Genomic DNA, 17,279 nt, shown 5'->3' on the forward strand with positions numbered 1-17,279 from the left:
GTAGGGTTGTCACTCCTCCAGTATCTTGATACCAGGAAGAAAGAAAATAAGGAATCTTAAACATGCAGGGGACTTCATTTCAGGGAAAACACTCCTAGTGTTGGAAGACAAACACTCCTAGTGTTGGAAGACAAACACTCCTAGTGTTGGAAGACAAACACTCCTAGTGTTGGAAGACAAACACTCCTAGTGTTGGAAGACAAACACTCCTAGTGTTGGAAGACAAACACTCCTAGTGTTGGAAGACAAACACTCCTAGTGTTGGAAGACAAACACTCCTAGTGTTGGAAGACAAACACTCCTAGTGTTGGAAGACAAACACTCCTAGTGTTGGAAGACAAACACTCCTAGTGTTGGAAGACAAACACTCCTAGTGTTGGAAGACAAACACTCCTAGTGTTGAAAGACAAACACTCCTAGTGTTGGAAGACAAACACTCCTAGTGTTGGAAGACAAACACTCCTAGTGTTGAAAGATAAACACTCCTAGTGTTGAAAGATAAACACTCCTAGTGTTGAAAGATAAACACTCCTAGTGTTGAAAGATAAACACTCCTAGTGTTGAAAGATAAACACTCCTAGTGTTGAAAGATAAACACTCCTAGTGTTTCTTCCAGAGTCACAATATTCTACATTTTTTTTTTATTTAAAGGACCTAAGTGTTTAATCTGCTTTACGGTTTATTTTGTTGGCCAAAGAAAGTCTTCCAGTAGTCACAATATTCGGTCACACTCTGGTTTTTTATTTATTTAAAGGACTCTAAGTGTTTAATCTGTCCGGTTTACGGTTTATTTTGTTGGCCAAAGAAACGGTCTGGTCCGGTAGTACGGTCACACTCTGGTCCGGTAGTACGGTCACACTCTGGTCCGGTAGTACGGTCACACTCTGGTCCGGTAGTACGGTCACACTCTGGTCCGGTAGTACGGTCACACTCTGGTCCGGTAGTACGGTCACACTCTGGTCCGGTAGTACGGTCACACTCTGGTCCGGTAGTACGGTCATACTGGGATTGTGACAACCCTTCTTCTCTGTGTCGAGTCAAAGAGGCTGAGTGTGGATGTGGTTAACACCAGTCTCATTAGTCACTCCCATCCTACAGGCTGTCATCACACATCATCCTAATGGCTTGATAATGAAGCTAGAATACAGGCTTCCCCTGTTAGAGGACAAATCATACACACACACACACACACACACACACACACACACACACACACAGTTTTAATGGAGCGGTCGTCCACTTGAACGAGCCTGTTCTCCAAGCAGGGCAAGGTTAAGTTTCATCAGCGTTCAGCCGGTCTAGCCAGTCTCTGGTTAAGACTACACACAAACTGTTCTCCAAACCCACACAACACGTCCCTTAACACCTGCCCTCCTTAACAAAACCTGTGCACTCACTGGCCCCCCTCTTCTGCATCTCTCTCACACACACACCATAGCCAACATCCTCCAGCAACCATCCTCTAGACAGAGAGACAGACAGACAGGACAGGGCCCCGCTTTGAGTTGGCCACCAAAACAAAGGCAGCTTTCAGCCACTCTGATCCCTGAACAAAAGGAGAAACTCAACACGGAGAGGAGAAGAGGAGAGAGGACCACTCCACTCCAGCCGTACATTCAAACTGCGTCCCAGATAACACCCTATTCCCTATGTACCGCGCTACTATGGACCGGGGCGCATAGGGCTCTGTTCAAAAGTAGTGCACTACATAGGGAATATGGCGTCAGTTGGGACACAGGCCTCTTCACTACAACAGCAGACCGATATGAAAGATGTCCCTTTCTCACCAGAACAATGGTTAGTTATGACCAAGTGATCAGAGGCTGGTTTTAAAGGGGTTTAACTATCTCTGCCTGGTCGAGGTATCTGGGCTGGGAGGACCCAGAGAATCTGGGCTGGGAGGACCAGAGGGGGGTCGAGGTAACTGGGCTGGGAGGACCAGAGAAACGAGGGGGGGGGTCGAGGTAACTGGGCTGGGAGGACCAGAGAAACGAGGGGGGGGGTAACTGGGCTGGGAGGACCAGAGAAACTGGGTAACTGGGCTGGGAGGACCAGAGGGGGGTCGAGGTAACTGGGCTGGGAGGACCAGAGAAACGGTCGAGGTAACTGGGCTGGGAGGACCAGAGAAACGAGGTAACTGGGCTGGGAGGACCAGAGAAACGAGGGGGGTCGAGGTAACTGGGCTGGGAGGACCAGAGAAACGAGGGGGCTCGAGGTAACTGGGCTGGGAGGACCAGAGAAACGAGGGGGGGTAACTGGGCTGGGGGTAACTGGGCTGGGAGGACCAGAGAGGGGGTCGAGGTAACTGGGCTGGGGGACCGAGGTAACTGGGCTGGGAGGACCAGAGAAACTGGGAGGGGGGGTCGAGGTAACTGGGCTGGGAGGACCAGAGAAACGAGGGGGGGGTCGAGGTAACTGGGCTGGGAGGACCAGAGAAACGCTGGGAGGGGGGGGGTCGAGGTAACTGGGCTGGGAGGACCAGAGAAACGAGGGGGGGGTCGAGGTAACTGGGCTGGGAGGACCAGAGAAACGAGGGGGGGGTCGAGGTAACTGGGCTGGGAGGACCAGAGAAACGAGGGGGGAGGTAACTGGGCTGGGAGGACCAGAGAAACGAGGTAACTGGGCTGGGAGGACCAGAGAAACGAGGGGGGTCGAGGTAACTGGGCTGGGAGGACCAGAGAAACGAGGGGGGGTCGAGGTAACTGGGCTGGGAGGACCAGAGAAACTGGGAGGACCAGAGGGGGGTCGAGGTAACTGGGCTGGGAGGACCAGAGAAACAGAGAAACGAGGGGGTCGAGGTAACTGGGCTGGGAGGACCAGAGAAACGAGGGGGGGAGGTAACTGGGCTGGGAGGACCAGAGAAACGAGGGGGTGGTAACTGGGCTGGGAGGACCAGAGAAACACTGGGCTGGGAGGGGGGGTCGAGGTAACTGGGCTGGGAGGACCAGAGAGGGGGTGGAGGTAACTGGGCTGGGAGGACCAGAGGGGGTGGAGGTAACTGGGCTGGGAGGACCAGAGAAACGAGGGGGTGAGGTAACTGGGCTGGGAGGACCAGGAAACAAGGAGTTGAGGTAACTGGGCTGGGAGGACCAGAGAAACGAGGGGGAGGTAACTGGGCTGGGACTGGGTCGAGGTAACTGGGCTGGGAGGACCAGAGAAAGGAGGGGGTCGAGGTAACTGAGCTGGGAGGGTCAGAGAAACAAGGGGGGGGTATAGGGTAGCACCCTGGCCATAGGGCTCTGGTTAAAAGTAGTGTAATATATAATGGCACCCTGGCCATAGGGCTCTGGTTAAAAGTAGTGTAATATATAATGGCACCCTGGCCATAGGGCTCTGGTTCAAAGTAGTGTAACATATAATGGCACCCTGGCCATAGGGCTCTGGTCAAAAGTAGTGTAATATATAATGGCACCCTGGCCATAGGGCTCTGGTTCAAAAGTAGTGTAATATATAATGGCACCCTGGCCATAGCTCTGGTTCAAAGTGGTAACATATAACCCTGGCCATAGGGCTCTGGTTCAAAGTAGTGTAATATATAATGGCACCCTGGCCATAGGGCTCTGGTTAAAAGTAGTGTAATATATAATGGCACCCTGGCCATAGGGCTCTGGTTAAAAGTAGTGTAATATATAATGGCACCCTGGCCATAGGGCTCTGGTTAAAAGTAGTGTAATATATAATGGCACCCTGGCCATAGGGCTCTGGTTAAAAGTAGTGTAATATATAATGGCACCCTGGCCATAGGGCTCTGGTTAAAAGTAGTGTAACATATAATGGCACCCTGGCCATAGGGCTCTGGTTAAAAGTAGTGTACTATAAAGGGAATAGTGTGCCGTTTGGGTTGTACCCCTGGACTCCACTGATGGTATCTGAACCAGTTTGAACCTCCCAGATAACTTCATTAAAGACTCCTTCTGTGACGTTCCCATGACAACCGACTGGGGGGAAAAGGGGGGGGGGGTAGGGTAGGATGATGGGGAGGGGTGTTTGTTTGAATGAGGGAGGCTCCTGCTGAGAAAGAAGTCTCACGCTTGGCCCCCCTAAACCCCAAAACCCCCTGGGAGGACCCCCTTCTCACATAGTCACCCCCCAACTACCAGGAACATGTAAACAGAGGAGAAACTCATGGTTCAGACTATAGAGTCTAGTAGTTACAGGGGTGCAATGTTCTCCACTGTGGCTGCAAGGATCAGGGACTATTTAGAGTTTTGGGGTCAACGTTTGAGGGCTCATCGGGTGAATTTGAGGAGTTAATCTGATTCAATGATGTCCTTTTGAATAAAGAAGCAACCTGTTGGGTGGAACCACTACAGACATCGTCCCACTGGTAGAACAGCTGGTGATTGGTGGGCCCGCCCCACTGGTAGAGCAACCAGGGATGGGTGGGCCCGTGGTAGAGCAGCCGGTGATGGGTGGGCGGGATGGGGGGCGGGATGGGTGGGCCGCCCCACTGGTGGGTGGGAGCAGCCGGTGATGGGTGGGCTGGGGCCCCACTGGATAGAGCAGCCGGTGATGGGTGGGCCCGCCCCATTGGTAGAGCAGCCGGTGATGGGTGGGGGTGGGCCCGCCCCAATGGTAGAGCAGCCGGTGATGGGTGGGGGTGGGCCCGCCCCACTGGTAGAGCAGCCGGTGATGGGTGGGCCCGCCCCACTGGTAGAGCAGCCGGTGATGGGTGGGCCCGCCCCACTGGTAGAGCAGCCGGTGATGGGTGGGCCCGCCCCACTGGTAGAGCAGCCGGTGATGGGTGGGCCCGCCCCACTGGTAGAGCAGCCGGTGATGGGTGGGCCCGCCCCACTGGTAGAGCAGCCGGTGATGGGTGGGCCCGCCCCACTGGTAGAGCAGCCGGTGATGGGTGGGGGTGGGCCCGCCCCACTGGTAGAGCAGCCGGTGATGGGTGGGCCGGCGGGCCCGCCCCACTGGTAGAGCAGCCGGTGATGGGTGGGCCCGCCCCCACTGGTAGAGCAGCCGGTGATGGGTGGGCCCGCCCCACTGGTAGAGCAGCCGGTGATGGGTGGGCCCGCCCCCACTGGTAGAGCAGCCGGTGATGGGTGGGCCCGCCCCCACTGGTAGAGCAGCTGGTGATGGGTGGGCCCGCCCCCACTGGTCAAGCAGCTGGTGATTGGTGGGCTTGATTCATCAACAGTTCATGCAGTCTACCACTAACAAGCCTAGAAAGCAAGTAACCTCAGTCCCAGACTGGAACCTAGAATACATGAACAACATCTCAGCAGATTTTACAGGTTCTATGAACAAAGTCTGACACACGACCTACAGCGTCAGTGTGACACACACACACACACACACACGGAATGCAGGCAAACTGCAATCACGTTCATAAGAAACTGTTTGAAATGATTTACTGCGTGAGAGTCTAAAACAACACTTAAACTGTCTGTACTCTGAGCTTTTCCATCAGAAAGGACCCATGAGCACCCAGAAGCCTTATACAAAGGTGTAATATATAATGGCACCCCCACTGTCCTCAAAGCATATAATGGCACCCTGGCCAGTAACATCTATGTTGGCCACATCTTTCCTTCCATCTCTAAAACACAGATGGGGGTTGGGCCAGTAACATCTGGTCAATGCAGCTGGCCACATCTTTCCTTCCATCTCTAAAACACAGTGGGGGTTGGGCCAGTAACATCTATGTTGGCCACATCTTTCCTTCCATCTCTAAAACACAGAAGGGGGTTGGGCCAGTAACATCTATGTTGGCCAGCTGGTCTTTCCTTCCATCTCTAAAACACAGTGGGGGGTTGGGCCAGTAACATCTATGTTGGCCACATCTTTCCTTCATTTCCATCTCTAAAACACAGAGAGGGGGTTGGGCCCCCAGTAACATCTATGTTGGCCACATCTTTCCTTCCATCTCTAAAACACAGAAGGGGGTTGGGCCAGTAACATCTATGTTGGCCACATCTTTCCTTCCATCTCTAAAACACAGAGGGGGGTTGGGCCAGTAACATCTATGTTGGCCACATCTTTCCTTCCATCTCTAAAACACAGAGGGGGGTTGGGCCAGTAACATCTATGTTGGCCACATCTTTCCTTCCATCTCTAAAACACAGAGGGGAAAAACCCCACAAAGTCCAGCGAGGTGATCAGATCAAAAACTCTGAAGTAAAAGTGAAAGAAAGTCTCTCAGCCAGTCATCTCTGGCATCGATGAGAGAGGCATGTCCACACTGGGAGGCAGGGGGGCTGGGGTGGGGCAAGGCACATTCACACTGGGGGCAGGAGGGCTGGGGGGGGCAGGAAGGCTGGGGGGGGCAAGGCACGTCCACTGGGACTGGGAGGCAGGAGGGCTGCCCCCGCCCCACTGGGGGGGCAGGAGGGCTAAAGCAGCTGGTGATGGGGGGGCAGGAGGGCTGGGGGGGGGGCAAGGATTTCCGTCCATACTGGGAGGCTGGAGGGCTGGCCCCCACTGGGGCAGGAGGGGGCAAGGCACGTCCATACTGGGAGACTGGCCAACTGATGTCATCGGTGTACTCAGCACCCACCCACTAATGTGATACCATTAAGGGTGCCCACCAGTCACACACACAGCTAGCTCTGCCCACCAGTCACACAGCTAACTCTGCCCACCAGTCACACAGCTAGCTCTGCCCACCAGTCACACAGCTAGCTCTGCCCACCAGTCACACAGCAGGAGCTCTGCCCACCAGTCACACAGCTAACTCTGCCCACCAGTCACACACAGCTAGCTCTGCCCAGGCAGTCACACACACTGGGAGGCTGGAGCTCTGCCCACCAGTCACACACAGACACAGCTAGCTCTGCCCACCAGTCACTCACACCAGTAGCTCTGCCCACCAGTCACACACACACACACAGTGCACACCAGTCAGCTCTGCCCACAGTCACACACAGCAGCTCTGCCCACACACACAGCTAGCTCTGCCCACCAGTCACACACACAGCTAGCTCTGCCCACCAGTCACACACACACACAGCTAGCTCTGCCCACCAGTCACACACACACAGCTAGCTCTGCCCACCAGTCACAGTGTCACACACACACACACACAGCTAGCTCTGCCCACCAGTCAAGGGTGCACACACACACACACACAGCTAGCTCTGCCCACCAGTCACACACCACTCTGCCCACACACACACAGCTAGCTCTGCCCACCAGTCACACCACTCACACACACACACACAGCTAGCTCTGCCCACCAGTCACACACACTCACACACACACACAGCTAGCTCTGCCCACCAGTCACACACACACACACACACACAGCTAGCTCTGCCCACCAGTCACACACCAGCTCTGCCCACCACACACACACACAGCTAGCTCTGCCCACCAGTCACACACACACAGCTAGCTCTGCCCACCAGTCACACACACACAGCTAGCTCTGCCCACCAGTCACACACACACACACACACACAGCTAGCTCTGCCCACCAGTCACACACACACACAGCTAGCTCTGCCCACCAGTCACACACACACACAGCTAGCTCTGCCCACCAGTCACACACACACACAGCTAGCTCTGCCCACCAGTCACACACACACACACAGCTAGCTCTGCCCACCAGTCACACACACACACACAGCTAGCTCTGCCCACCAGTCACACACACACAGCTAGCTCTGCCCACCAGTCACACACACACACACACACAGCACAGCTCTGCCCACCAGTCACACACACACACAGCTAGCTCTGCCCACCAGTCACACACAGCTAGCTCTGCCCACCAGTCACACACAGCTAGCTCTGCCCACCAGTCAACAACTGTAATAACACAAACTATTGAGTTTAACCAACAAAATGACCCATGTCGACATTGTCCTGTATAACTGCATTTAAATACACAGAGAGGAGGACACATGAAACAAGACTGACAGTCTGATGTTGATAGTTACCTACAGTGCTACCAGTATGTAGGTTGAGTTTTGTGTGTCTGTATCTCTGTGTGTTAGAACAGCTACTGTAAACACACACACTAGTCTGATGCTGTCCTAAAGGTCTCCTCTGCTTCCCCTGACCTGCTACTAAGTTGAGTCCCAAATGGCAAACTATCCTGTATATAGCACCCTACAGGGCCTGGTCAACAGTCGTGTACCATGTAGGGAATAGGATGCCATATGGGACACAGTTAAAACTCTCCAGCAGGGAGACGGTTTTGAACACACAGCCTCTGCTTTAGCCATCATTGGTCTGATAGAAACAAGTTCCTAAACAACCTCTGTTCTGGGGCCCGTGTTCAAAACAGGAGCGCTGATCTAGGATCAGGAGCCCCCTCTCTGTCCATGTAATATTACCCATTACAACGATAAGACAAAACAGATGTGAGATCAGCCTTGAGATAATATAATATACATGGCCACCGGCCAAAAACGGTGAATGCTGCGTGGAGAAGTACTTGGCAGTATGTTCCATGTGTCGGAAGTATCATCTACACTATAGAACAGTGTGGAGGTCAGTGGATGGAAGGACTCCACACTGTTCAACCCTCAGTTTTAGTTTGAACGTTTAGACACAATATCAAATACAACAGGAAGGAATGGAACTCATACCAACGTGGGAGACCATTCTAGACCAGCTAATGGAAGAAGAAAAACCAGAACAGATGCCTTGTTTTTTTTTCATAACAATAATATAAACCTTTAAGTCTGTCCGAGACGGAAAAGGCATGTTTCAGACGTCCATATTCAATTTCACAATAAATTTAAAAAACACCTCTCAAATATATATATATAAATAACACTACAAGAAACGTTGCAATGTTGAACAACAAAGTGTGTATATTTTTATCATGATGCATCAACAATGATTCAGTATATAACTTCACTACAAATGTATCCACCTCATCAGGAGAACAGACGTTATGGTTGGAAAGTTCCAATGCCTGGGATACGACTGGTCTCAATTACAGACGTTAGTGTTTGAGTCCTGGTGTTCAACCAACAGTTCCACACACGCCACATCAGCAGTAACTGATGAAAACACAGGACCATTGCTTTTACCTTTCCAACGTTTATATCCCCCCCGAATTCTGTTTAAATTCATCATTCTACATACTCTCCCATTCCACGTTTTTTCTCTTCCAAAGGGCTCATCAAAATGTCAAGCGTGTCACCCCCAAAAATAATTGCGCTTCTATCCAAGGAAAAACGTAGGCTAACCATTTGCACAAAAAAACTACAAATCATATTGTGTAATACCAATGCGCAAAGTTTGCCTGGTATAATTACTTACGGTTTGGCGTAAAGTTTGTAGGGGGGGAATAAAAGTTGGTGCAACGGAGTGGTCGGTCTCCTTGTCCTGTTGTGTGCGAGCTGTCTGTCTGTTGGACTTTGGACTGGTAATAACAAAGCCAAGAGTGAACAACACGACGCGGAGCGGAGCGCGGACGGGACCGAGAAGAGATCTTAGCTCTAGTGCCGGGCGTTACGTAACCAGCTGTTAACTTTTAGAAAGGCTCAGCGTCAGCAACAAGCATGTTAGTGTAACGGCTCGGAACAGAGCGAGGGAATCCTCTGTAGTCTCCCACCATTTTAGCGAGCCTGCGCGCGATGCCCTTCTTTAACCCCTAAATCCCCGTGACGCTCGAGCGTAATTATCATGTCTGTATAGAACAAACATCAGATGCATTGATTGGGTAGGCCTACAGACTGAAATTGTATTTATTTAATATACCATTGCACGTTGACCTACATTGAGGCATAATACGTCAACGTGGATGATGTAGTGAAGAGACGTTTGACTTTATAGATGGGTTTTATTACAGGTTGAAAGTAGGTTGATGCTGTCGGTAGGGGCTATACTGTCATGAAACCATTCAGCTGTGGCCCCAAAGCTGCAGCTACTAATAGCAACAATACCCCGTGGCGCAGAGTCTATTCCGACCATCTCATTGGACAGATAAAGGCAGAGCCCCCATGATCGGCAGGTAGCCTAGTGATTAGAGCGTTGGACTAGTGAAAGGTTGCAAGATCGAATCCCCTGAGCTGACAAGGTACAAATCTGTCGTTCTGCCCCTGAACAAGGCAGTTAACCCACTGTTCCTAGACCAGTTAACCCACTGTTCCTAGGCCGTCATTGAAAATAAGTATTTGTTCTGAACTGACTTGCCTAGTAAAATAAAAACATATGGTATCATCTCATTGGACAGATAAAAGCCGAACCCCCATGACGATCCACACATATGGTATCATCTCATTGGACAGATAAAGACAGAACCCCCATGATGATCCACACATATGGTATCATCTCATTGGACAGATAAAGACAGAACCCCCATGATGATCCACACATATGGTATCATCTCAGAAAGCATGGCCTTTTAACTCTCTCCAATATCCAGTCTGTTTGTAGTAACATTCCACTCCAAGCATTTATTGATTTTATTTTTTATTTTATTTATGCGTTATTTTACCAGGTAAGTTGACTGAGAACACATTCTCATTTACAGCAACGACCTGGGGAATAGTTACAGGGGAGAGGAGGGGGATGAATGAGCCCATTGTAAACATAGCATGCCAAGGAGTGTAATGACAGTTAAACAGACGGGTACCCAGGCTAGGGTTAATGTGCTAATGGTTCTCTAAGGAGTGTAATGAACGTTAAACAGACGGGTACTCAGGCTAGGGTTAATGTGCTAAAGGTTCTCTAAGGAGTATAATGAATGTTAAACAGACTGGTACCCAGGCTAGGGTTAATGTACTAAAGGTTCTCTAAGGAGTATAATGAACGTCAAACAGACTGGTACCCAGGCTAGATTAAGGGGAGAGGAGGTAATGAATCAAACAGACAGGTAGCCCAGGCTAAACATTAATGTTCTCTAAGGAGTGTAATGACAGTTAAACAGACTGGTACCCAGGCTAGGTTAATTAATGTTCTCTAAGGAGTGTAATGAACGTCAAACAGACAGGTACCCAGGCTAGGATTAATGTTCTCTAAGGAGTGTAATGAACGTCAAACAGACTGGTACCCAGGCTAGGATTAATGTTCTCTAAGGAGTATAATGAACGTCAAACAGACTGGTACCCAGGCTAGGATTAATGTTCTCTAAGGAGTGTAATGAACGTCAAACAGACAGGTACCCAGGCTAGGGTTAATGTACTAAAGGTTCTCTAAGGAGTATAATGAACGTTAAACAGACTGGTACCCAGGCTAGGATTAATGTTCTCTAAGGAGTGTAATGAACGTCAAACAGACAGGTACCCAGGCTAGGATTAATGTTCTCTAAGGAGTGTAATGAACGTCAAACAGACAGGTACCCAGGCTAGGGTTAATGTACTAAAGGTTCTCTAAGGAGTATAATGAATGTTAAACAGACTGGTACCCAGGCTAGGATTAATGTTCTCTAAGGAGTGTAATGAACATTAAACAGACTGGTACCCAGGCTAGGGTTAATGTGCTAAAGGTTCTCTAAGGAGTATAATGAATGTTAAACAGACGGGTACCCAGGCTAGGATTAATGTTCTCTAAGGAGTGTAATGAATGTTAAGTACCCAGGCTAGGATTAATGTTCTCTAAGGAGTGTAATGAACATTAAACAGACTGGTACCCAGGCTAGGATTAATGTTCTCTAAGGAGTGTAATGAATGTTAAGTACCCAGGCTAGGATTAATGTTCTCTAAGGAGTGTAATGAATGTTAAGTACCCAGGCTAGGATTAATGTTCTCTAAGGAGTATAATGAACGTTAAACAGACGGGTACCCAGGCTAGGGTTAATGTGCTAACGGAGTTAACATGTACAGTGAAGAGATGTAGCAGACGTTCTCTCAGAGCCTGGTGTTTGACCTTCCTCAATGTCACAAGTACTACTGAAGGTTCAGCTTCATGTGTTCCTCTCACACAATAACACAAAGGACTCGGTCGATAGGAGTGTTCGTAACCAAGCGGGAAGGTGGTATTTACCAGCATACAACTGGGGGGAAACCCCCCCCCCCACTTTGAACGCCCCTCCAACTGGTAATTACTAGTGGGGGAAACTCATCATCTCTGAACTCCTGACTCCTCCCACATGCTGACCTCTGATGTCACATACTAAGGAAATTACCTCTATGGCAGCATTTTTTTTGGGGGGGGGGGCATTTAAATGTAACAATAAAACATTATTTATAAAAAAGCAATGTATTAATGTGGTTTTTGAACGTTATAATTTGTTCACAAGCATGATGGCTATACTGTTAGATTACGGTGGACGCGGTTTGTCAGCCAATCAGCGTTTCTCAACCAGTTCAGAACATGTGAATGTATCCAATCCAACTGGTATTTAACACTTCACAACTAGTAATTATTATTATTTTACCTTTATTTAACCAGGCAAGTCAGTTAAGAACAAATTCTTATTTTCAATGACGGCCTAGGAACAGTGGGTTAACTGCCTTGTTCAGGGGCAGAACGACAGATTTGTACCTTGTCAGCTCGGGGATTTGAACTTGCAACCTTCCGGTTACCAGTACAACGCTCTAACCACTAGGCTACCTGCCGCCCCTCCACTCTAACCACTAGGCTACCCTGCCGCCCCTCCACTCTAACCACTAGTCTACCTGCCGCCTTTCCACTCTAACCACTAGGCTACCCTGCCGTCCCTCCACTCTAACCACTAGGCTACCTGCCGCCCCTCCACTCTAACCACTAGGCTACCCTGCCGCCCCTCCACTCTAACCACTAGTCTACCTGCCGCCTTTCCACTCTAACCACTAGGCTACCCTGCCGTCCCTCCACTCTAACCACTAGTCTACCCTGCCGCCCCTCCACTCTAACCACTAGTCTACCTGCCGTCCCTCCACTCTAACCACTAGTCTACCTGCCATCCCTCCACTCTAACCACTAGTCTACCTGCCGCCCCTCCACTCTAACCACTAGTCTACCTGTCGCCCCTCCACTCTAACCACTAGTCTACCTGCCATCCCTCCACTCTAACCACTAGTCTACCTGCCGCCCCTCCACTCTAACCACTAGTCTACCTGCCGCCCCTCCACTCTAACCACTAGTCTACCTGCCACCCCTCCACTCTAACCACTAGTCTACCTGTCGCCCCTCCACTCTAACCACTAGTCTACCTGCCGCCCCTCCACTCTAACCACTAGGCTACCCTGCTGCTCCACTGTCCCACTTGGTTAACGAACGCAGACACAGACATCCTATTAAAAGACATCATTCTGTCGGTCAGAGGTTGGAATGTTGGAAACCAAGAGAAGGGCCCCCCACCCACCCCATGGAAACAGAATGATTCTATTGGTCATCATCATGATCATTGTAATTGTATGGGCTGGCTAGCCCTGCACCGTGCGCTAGGCAGTGACACATAGTAGCACTTAGTGACAACAGAGAGAAGCTACACAGGAGAGGCCACTGTACTCAGCCTTACATGCTACCATGCACCAGGCCAGGCGGCTAGCTGACACCATCCACTGTTGATTGACCTGCCTGGGTAGAGTAGTGAGGTCAGGCTCAGACCAGGGCCAGGCCAGGCAGCTAGCCAACACCCTCCACTATTGATTGACCTGCCTGGGAGGGGGCAGAGTAGTGATGTCAGGCAGGGCATTAAATAACACAATACAATCGTCCATTCACCTCCAACGTACACAGATGGTACATACAGCATGGCGCTATACTTGTGGTTCAATGGGCTGCTGTGTTCTATCACGGTAATGTAGGATTGTATGAAATGGTCCAGGACAGGGCTCTCTGGTCCCTACAATGGAGAACTGTGTCTGTTACATAGGCTCCTGTCTGTCTGTCTGTCTGTCTGTCTGTCTGTCTGTCTGTCTGTCTGTCTGTCTGTCTGTCTGTCTGTCTGTCTGTCTGTCTGTCTGTCTGTCTGTCTGTCTGTCTGTCTGTCTGTCTGTCTGTCTGTCTGTCTGTCTGTCTGTCTGTCTGTCAATACACACTACTGAACAGGCCTCAGGTTCCTCTAGAGCAGAGTTGTTCATCAGCTGTGTGTCTTACCACCCTGTCAGAGAGCCTAACAGCCACAAGGGTATTTGTAACGAGTCCCTCATCTCATCAGTGACCTCTTCTCTCTCTCTCGCTCCTCTTCTCCCTCTCTCGTTCCTCTTCTCCCCCTCTCGCTCCTGTTCTCCCTCTCTAGCTCCTCTTCTCCCTCTCTCGCTCCTCTTCTCCCTCTCTCGCTCCTCTTCTCCCTCTCTCGCTCCTCTTCTCCCCCTCTCGCTCCTCTTCTCCCTCTCTCGCTCCTCTTCTCCCTCTCTCGCTCCTCTTCTCCCCTCTCTCGCTCCTCTTCTCCCCCTCGCTCCTCTTCTCTCCTCTTCTCCCTCTCGCTCCTCTTCTCCCCCTCTCGCTCCTCTTCTCCCCCCTCTCGCTCCTCTTCTCCCTCTCGCTCCTCTTCTTCTCTCTCCTCTTCTCTCTCCCTCGCTCCTCTTCTCTCCCCCTCTTCTCCTCTCTCTCCCCCTCCTCCTCTCTCTCCCTCTCGCTCCTCTTCTCCCCTCTCGCTCCTCTTCTCCCTCTCGCTCCTCTTCTCCCTCTCTCGCTCCTCTTCTCCCTCTCTCACTCATCTTCTCCCTCTCGCTCCTCTCTCTCTCTCTCTCTCTCTCTCTCTCTCTCGCTCCTCTTCTCCCCCTCTCGCTCCTCTTCTCCCCTCTCGCTCCTCTTCTCCCTCTCGCTCCTCTTCTCTCTCTCTCTCTCTCTCCTCTCGCTCCTCTCTCTCTTTCCCCTCGCTCCTCTTCTCCCTCTCCTCCTCTCTCTCTCTCTCGCTCCTCGCTCTCTTCTCCCTCTCTCGCTCCTCTTCTCCCCCCTCGCTCATCTTCTCCCTCTCTCGCTCCTCTCTCTCTCCTCTCTCTCTCTCTCGCTCCTCTTCTCTCCCTCTCGCTCCTCTTCTCCCTCTCGCTCCTCTTCTCCCTCTCGCTCCTCTTCTCCCTCTCTCGCTCCTCTTCTCCCTCCCTCACTCATCTTCTCCCTCTCTCGCTCCTCTTCTCCCTCCCTCACTCATCTTCTCCCTCTCTCGCTCCTCTTCTTCTAGTGCCACTGACCTAAGACGACGTCATACCAGAGCTCAGGGGTCCGTATCCACAAAGAATCTCAGAGTAGGAGTGTTGATCTAGGATCTGTTCATATAAATGGTATTCATTATAATCTAAAAGGCAAAACAGATCTTAGATCAGCACTCTTTACTCAGAGATGCTTTGTGGATACGAGCCCTGGTGTCCCCTGGGTTCTGTACATTCAAGTACTTCTAAAGTAGTCTTGTTTCCCCATGAGCCACGTGTCTGAAGACAACACTTGGAGAGGAGAGGAGTGGAGGAGGGAGAGGAGAACTTAGAAGCCTGGTATGAGAGACTACTTCTAGGAGAGGAGAACTTAGAAGCCTGGTATGAGAGACTACTTCTAGGAGAGGAGAACTTAGAAGCCTGGTATGAGAGACTACTTCTAGGAGAGGAGAACTTAGAAGCCTGATATAAGAGACTACTTCTAGGATAGGAGAGGAGAACTTAGAAGCCTGATATAAGAGACTACTTCTAGGATAGGAGAGGAGAGCTTAGAAGCCTGGTATGAGAGACTTCTTCTACAGTTGAAGTCAGAAGTTTACATACACTTAGGTTGGAGTCAATTAAACTAGTTTTTCAACTACTCCACAAATTAACAAACTATAGTTTTGGCAAGTCGGTTAGGACATCTACTTTGTGCATGACACAAGTAATTTTTCCAACAATTGTTTACAGACAGATTATTTCACTTATAATTCACTGTATCGCCATTCTAGTGGGTCAGAAGTTTACATACACTAAGTTGACTGTGCCTTTAAACAGCTTGGAAAATTCCAGAAAATTACATGGCTTTAGAAGCTTCTGATAGGCTAATTGACATCATTTGAGTCAATTGGAGGTGTACCTGTGGATGTATTTCAAGGCCTACCTTCAAACTCAGTGCCTCGATGCTTGACATCATGGGAAAATCAAAAGAAATCAGCCAAGACCTCAGAAATAAAATTGTAGACCTCCACAATTCTGGTTCATCCTTGGGAGCAATTTCCAAACGCCTGAAGGTACCACGTTCATCTGTACAAACAATAATACGCAAGTATAAACACCATGGGACCACGCAGCCATCATACCGCTCAGGAAGGAGACACATTCTGTCTCCTAGAGATGAACGTACTTTGGTGTGAAAAGTGCAAATCAATCCCAGAACAACAGTAAAGGACTTTGTGAAGATGCTGGAGGAAATAGGTACAAAATTATCTATATCCACAGTAAAACGAGTCCTATATGGATATAATCTGAAAGGCCGCTCAGCAAGGAAGAGGCCACTGCTCCAAAACCTCCATAAAAAAAGCCAGACTACGGTTTGCAACTGCACATGGGGACAAAGATCGTACTTTTTGGAGAAATGTCCTCTGCTCTGATGAAACAAAAATAGAACTGTTTGACCATAATGACCATCGTTATGTTTGGAGGAAAAAGGGGGAGGCTTGCGAGCAGAAGAACACCATCACATCTGTGGAGCACAGGGGTGGCAGCATCATGTTGTGGGGGTGCTTTGCTGCAGGAGGGACTGGTGCACTTCACAAAATAGATGGCATCATGAGGTAGGAAAATTACGTGGATATATTGAAGCAATATCTCAAGACATCAGTCAGGAAGTTAAAGCTTGGTCGCAAATGGGTCTTCCAAATGGACAATGACCCCAAGAATACTTCCAAAGTTGTGGCAAAATGGCTTAAGGACAACAAACTCAAGGTATTGGAGTGGCCATCACAAAGCTCTGACCTCAATCCTATAGAAAATATGTGGGCAGAACTGAAAAAGTGTGTGCGAGCAAGGAGACCTACAAACCCGACTCAGTTACACCAGCTCTGTCAGGAGAAATGGGAGAAAATTCACCCAATTTATTGTGGGAAGCTTGTGGAAGGCAACACGAAACTGTTTGACCCAAGTTAAACAATTTAAAGGCAATGCTACCAAATACTAATTGAGTGTATGTAAACTTCTGACCCACTGGGAATGTGATGAAAGAAATAAAAGCTGAAATAAATCATTCTCTCCACTATTATTCTGAAATTTCACATTCTTAAAATAAAGAGGTGATCCTAACTGATGTAAGAGAGGGAATTTGTACAAGGATTCAATGTCAGGAATTGTGAAAATGTATTTGGCTAAGGTGTATGTAAACTTCCGACTTCAACTGTTGGTAGTGTCCCAAATTGTGCCTTATTCCCTCCAGTGAATAGTTCACTACTTTTGACCAGAGCACTATGGGCCCTGGTCAACACTAGTGCACTAAATAGGGAATAGAATAGGGAATAAGGTTGCCATTTGGGATGCAGCCTTAAGTCATTTTCC

General features: G+C 49.7%; 1 protein-coding gene across 1 annotated transcript; it reads right to left on the minus strand.

Moving 5' to 3' along the window:
* Positions 1-1,843: 1,843 nt before the first annotated feature.
* Positions 1,844-6,483, minus strand: LOC121843934 (extensin-like). Its single transcript, XM_042313825.1, has 3 exons — positions 6,187-6,483; positions 4,292-5,112; positions 1,844-3,182 (listed from the first exon to the last, which is right to left on the minus strand). The coding sequence occupies exons 1-3, from the start codon at positions 6,481-6,483 to the stop codon at positions 1,844-1,846; spliced, it is 2,457 nt and encodes an 818-aa protein (XP_042169759.1).
* Positions 6,484-17,279: the final 10,796 nt, after the last annotated feature.

The sequence above is a fragment of the Oncorhynchus tshawytscha genome, unplaced genomic scaffold (assembly GCF_018296145.1).
Source record: "Oncorhynchus tshawytscha isolate Ot180627B unplaced genomic scaffold, Otsh_v2.0 Un_contig_7869_pilon_pilon, whole genome shotgun sequence".
Lineage (NCBI taxonomy): Eukaryota > Metazoa > Chordata > Actinopteri > Salmoniformes > Salmonidae > Oncorhynchus > Oncorhynchus tshawytscha.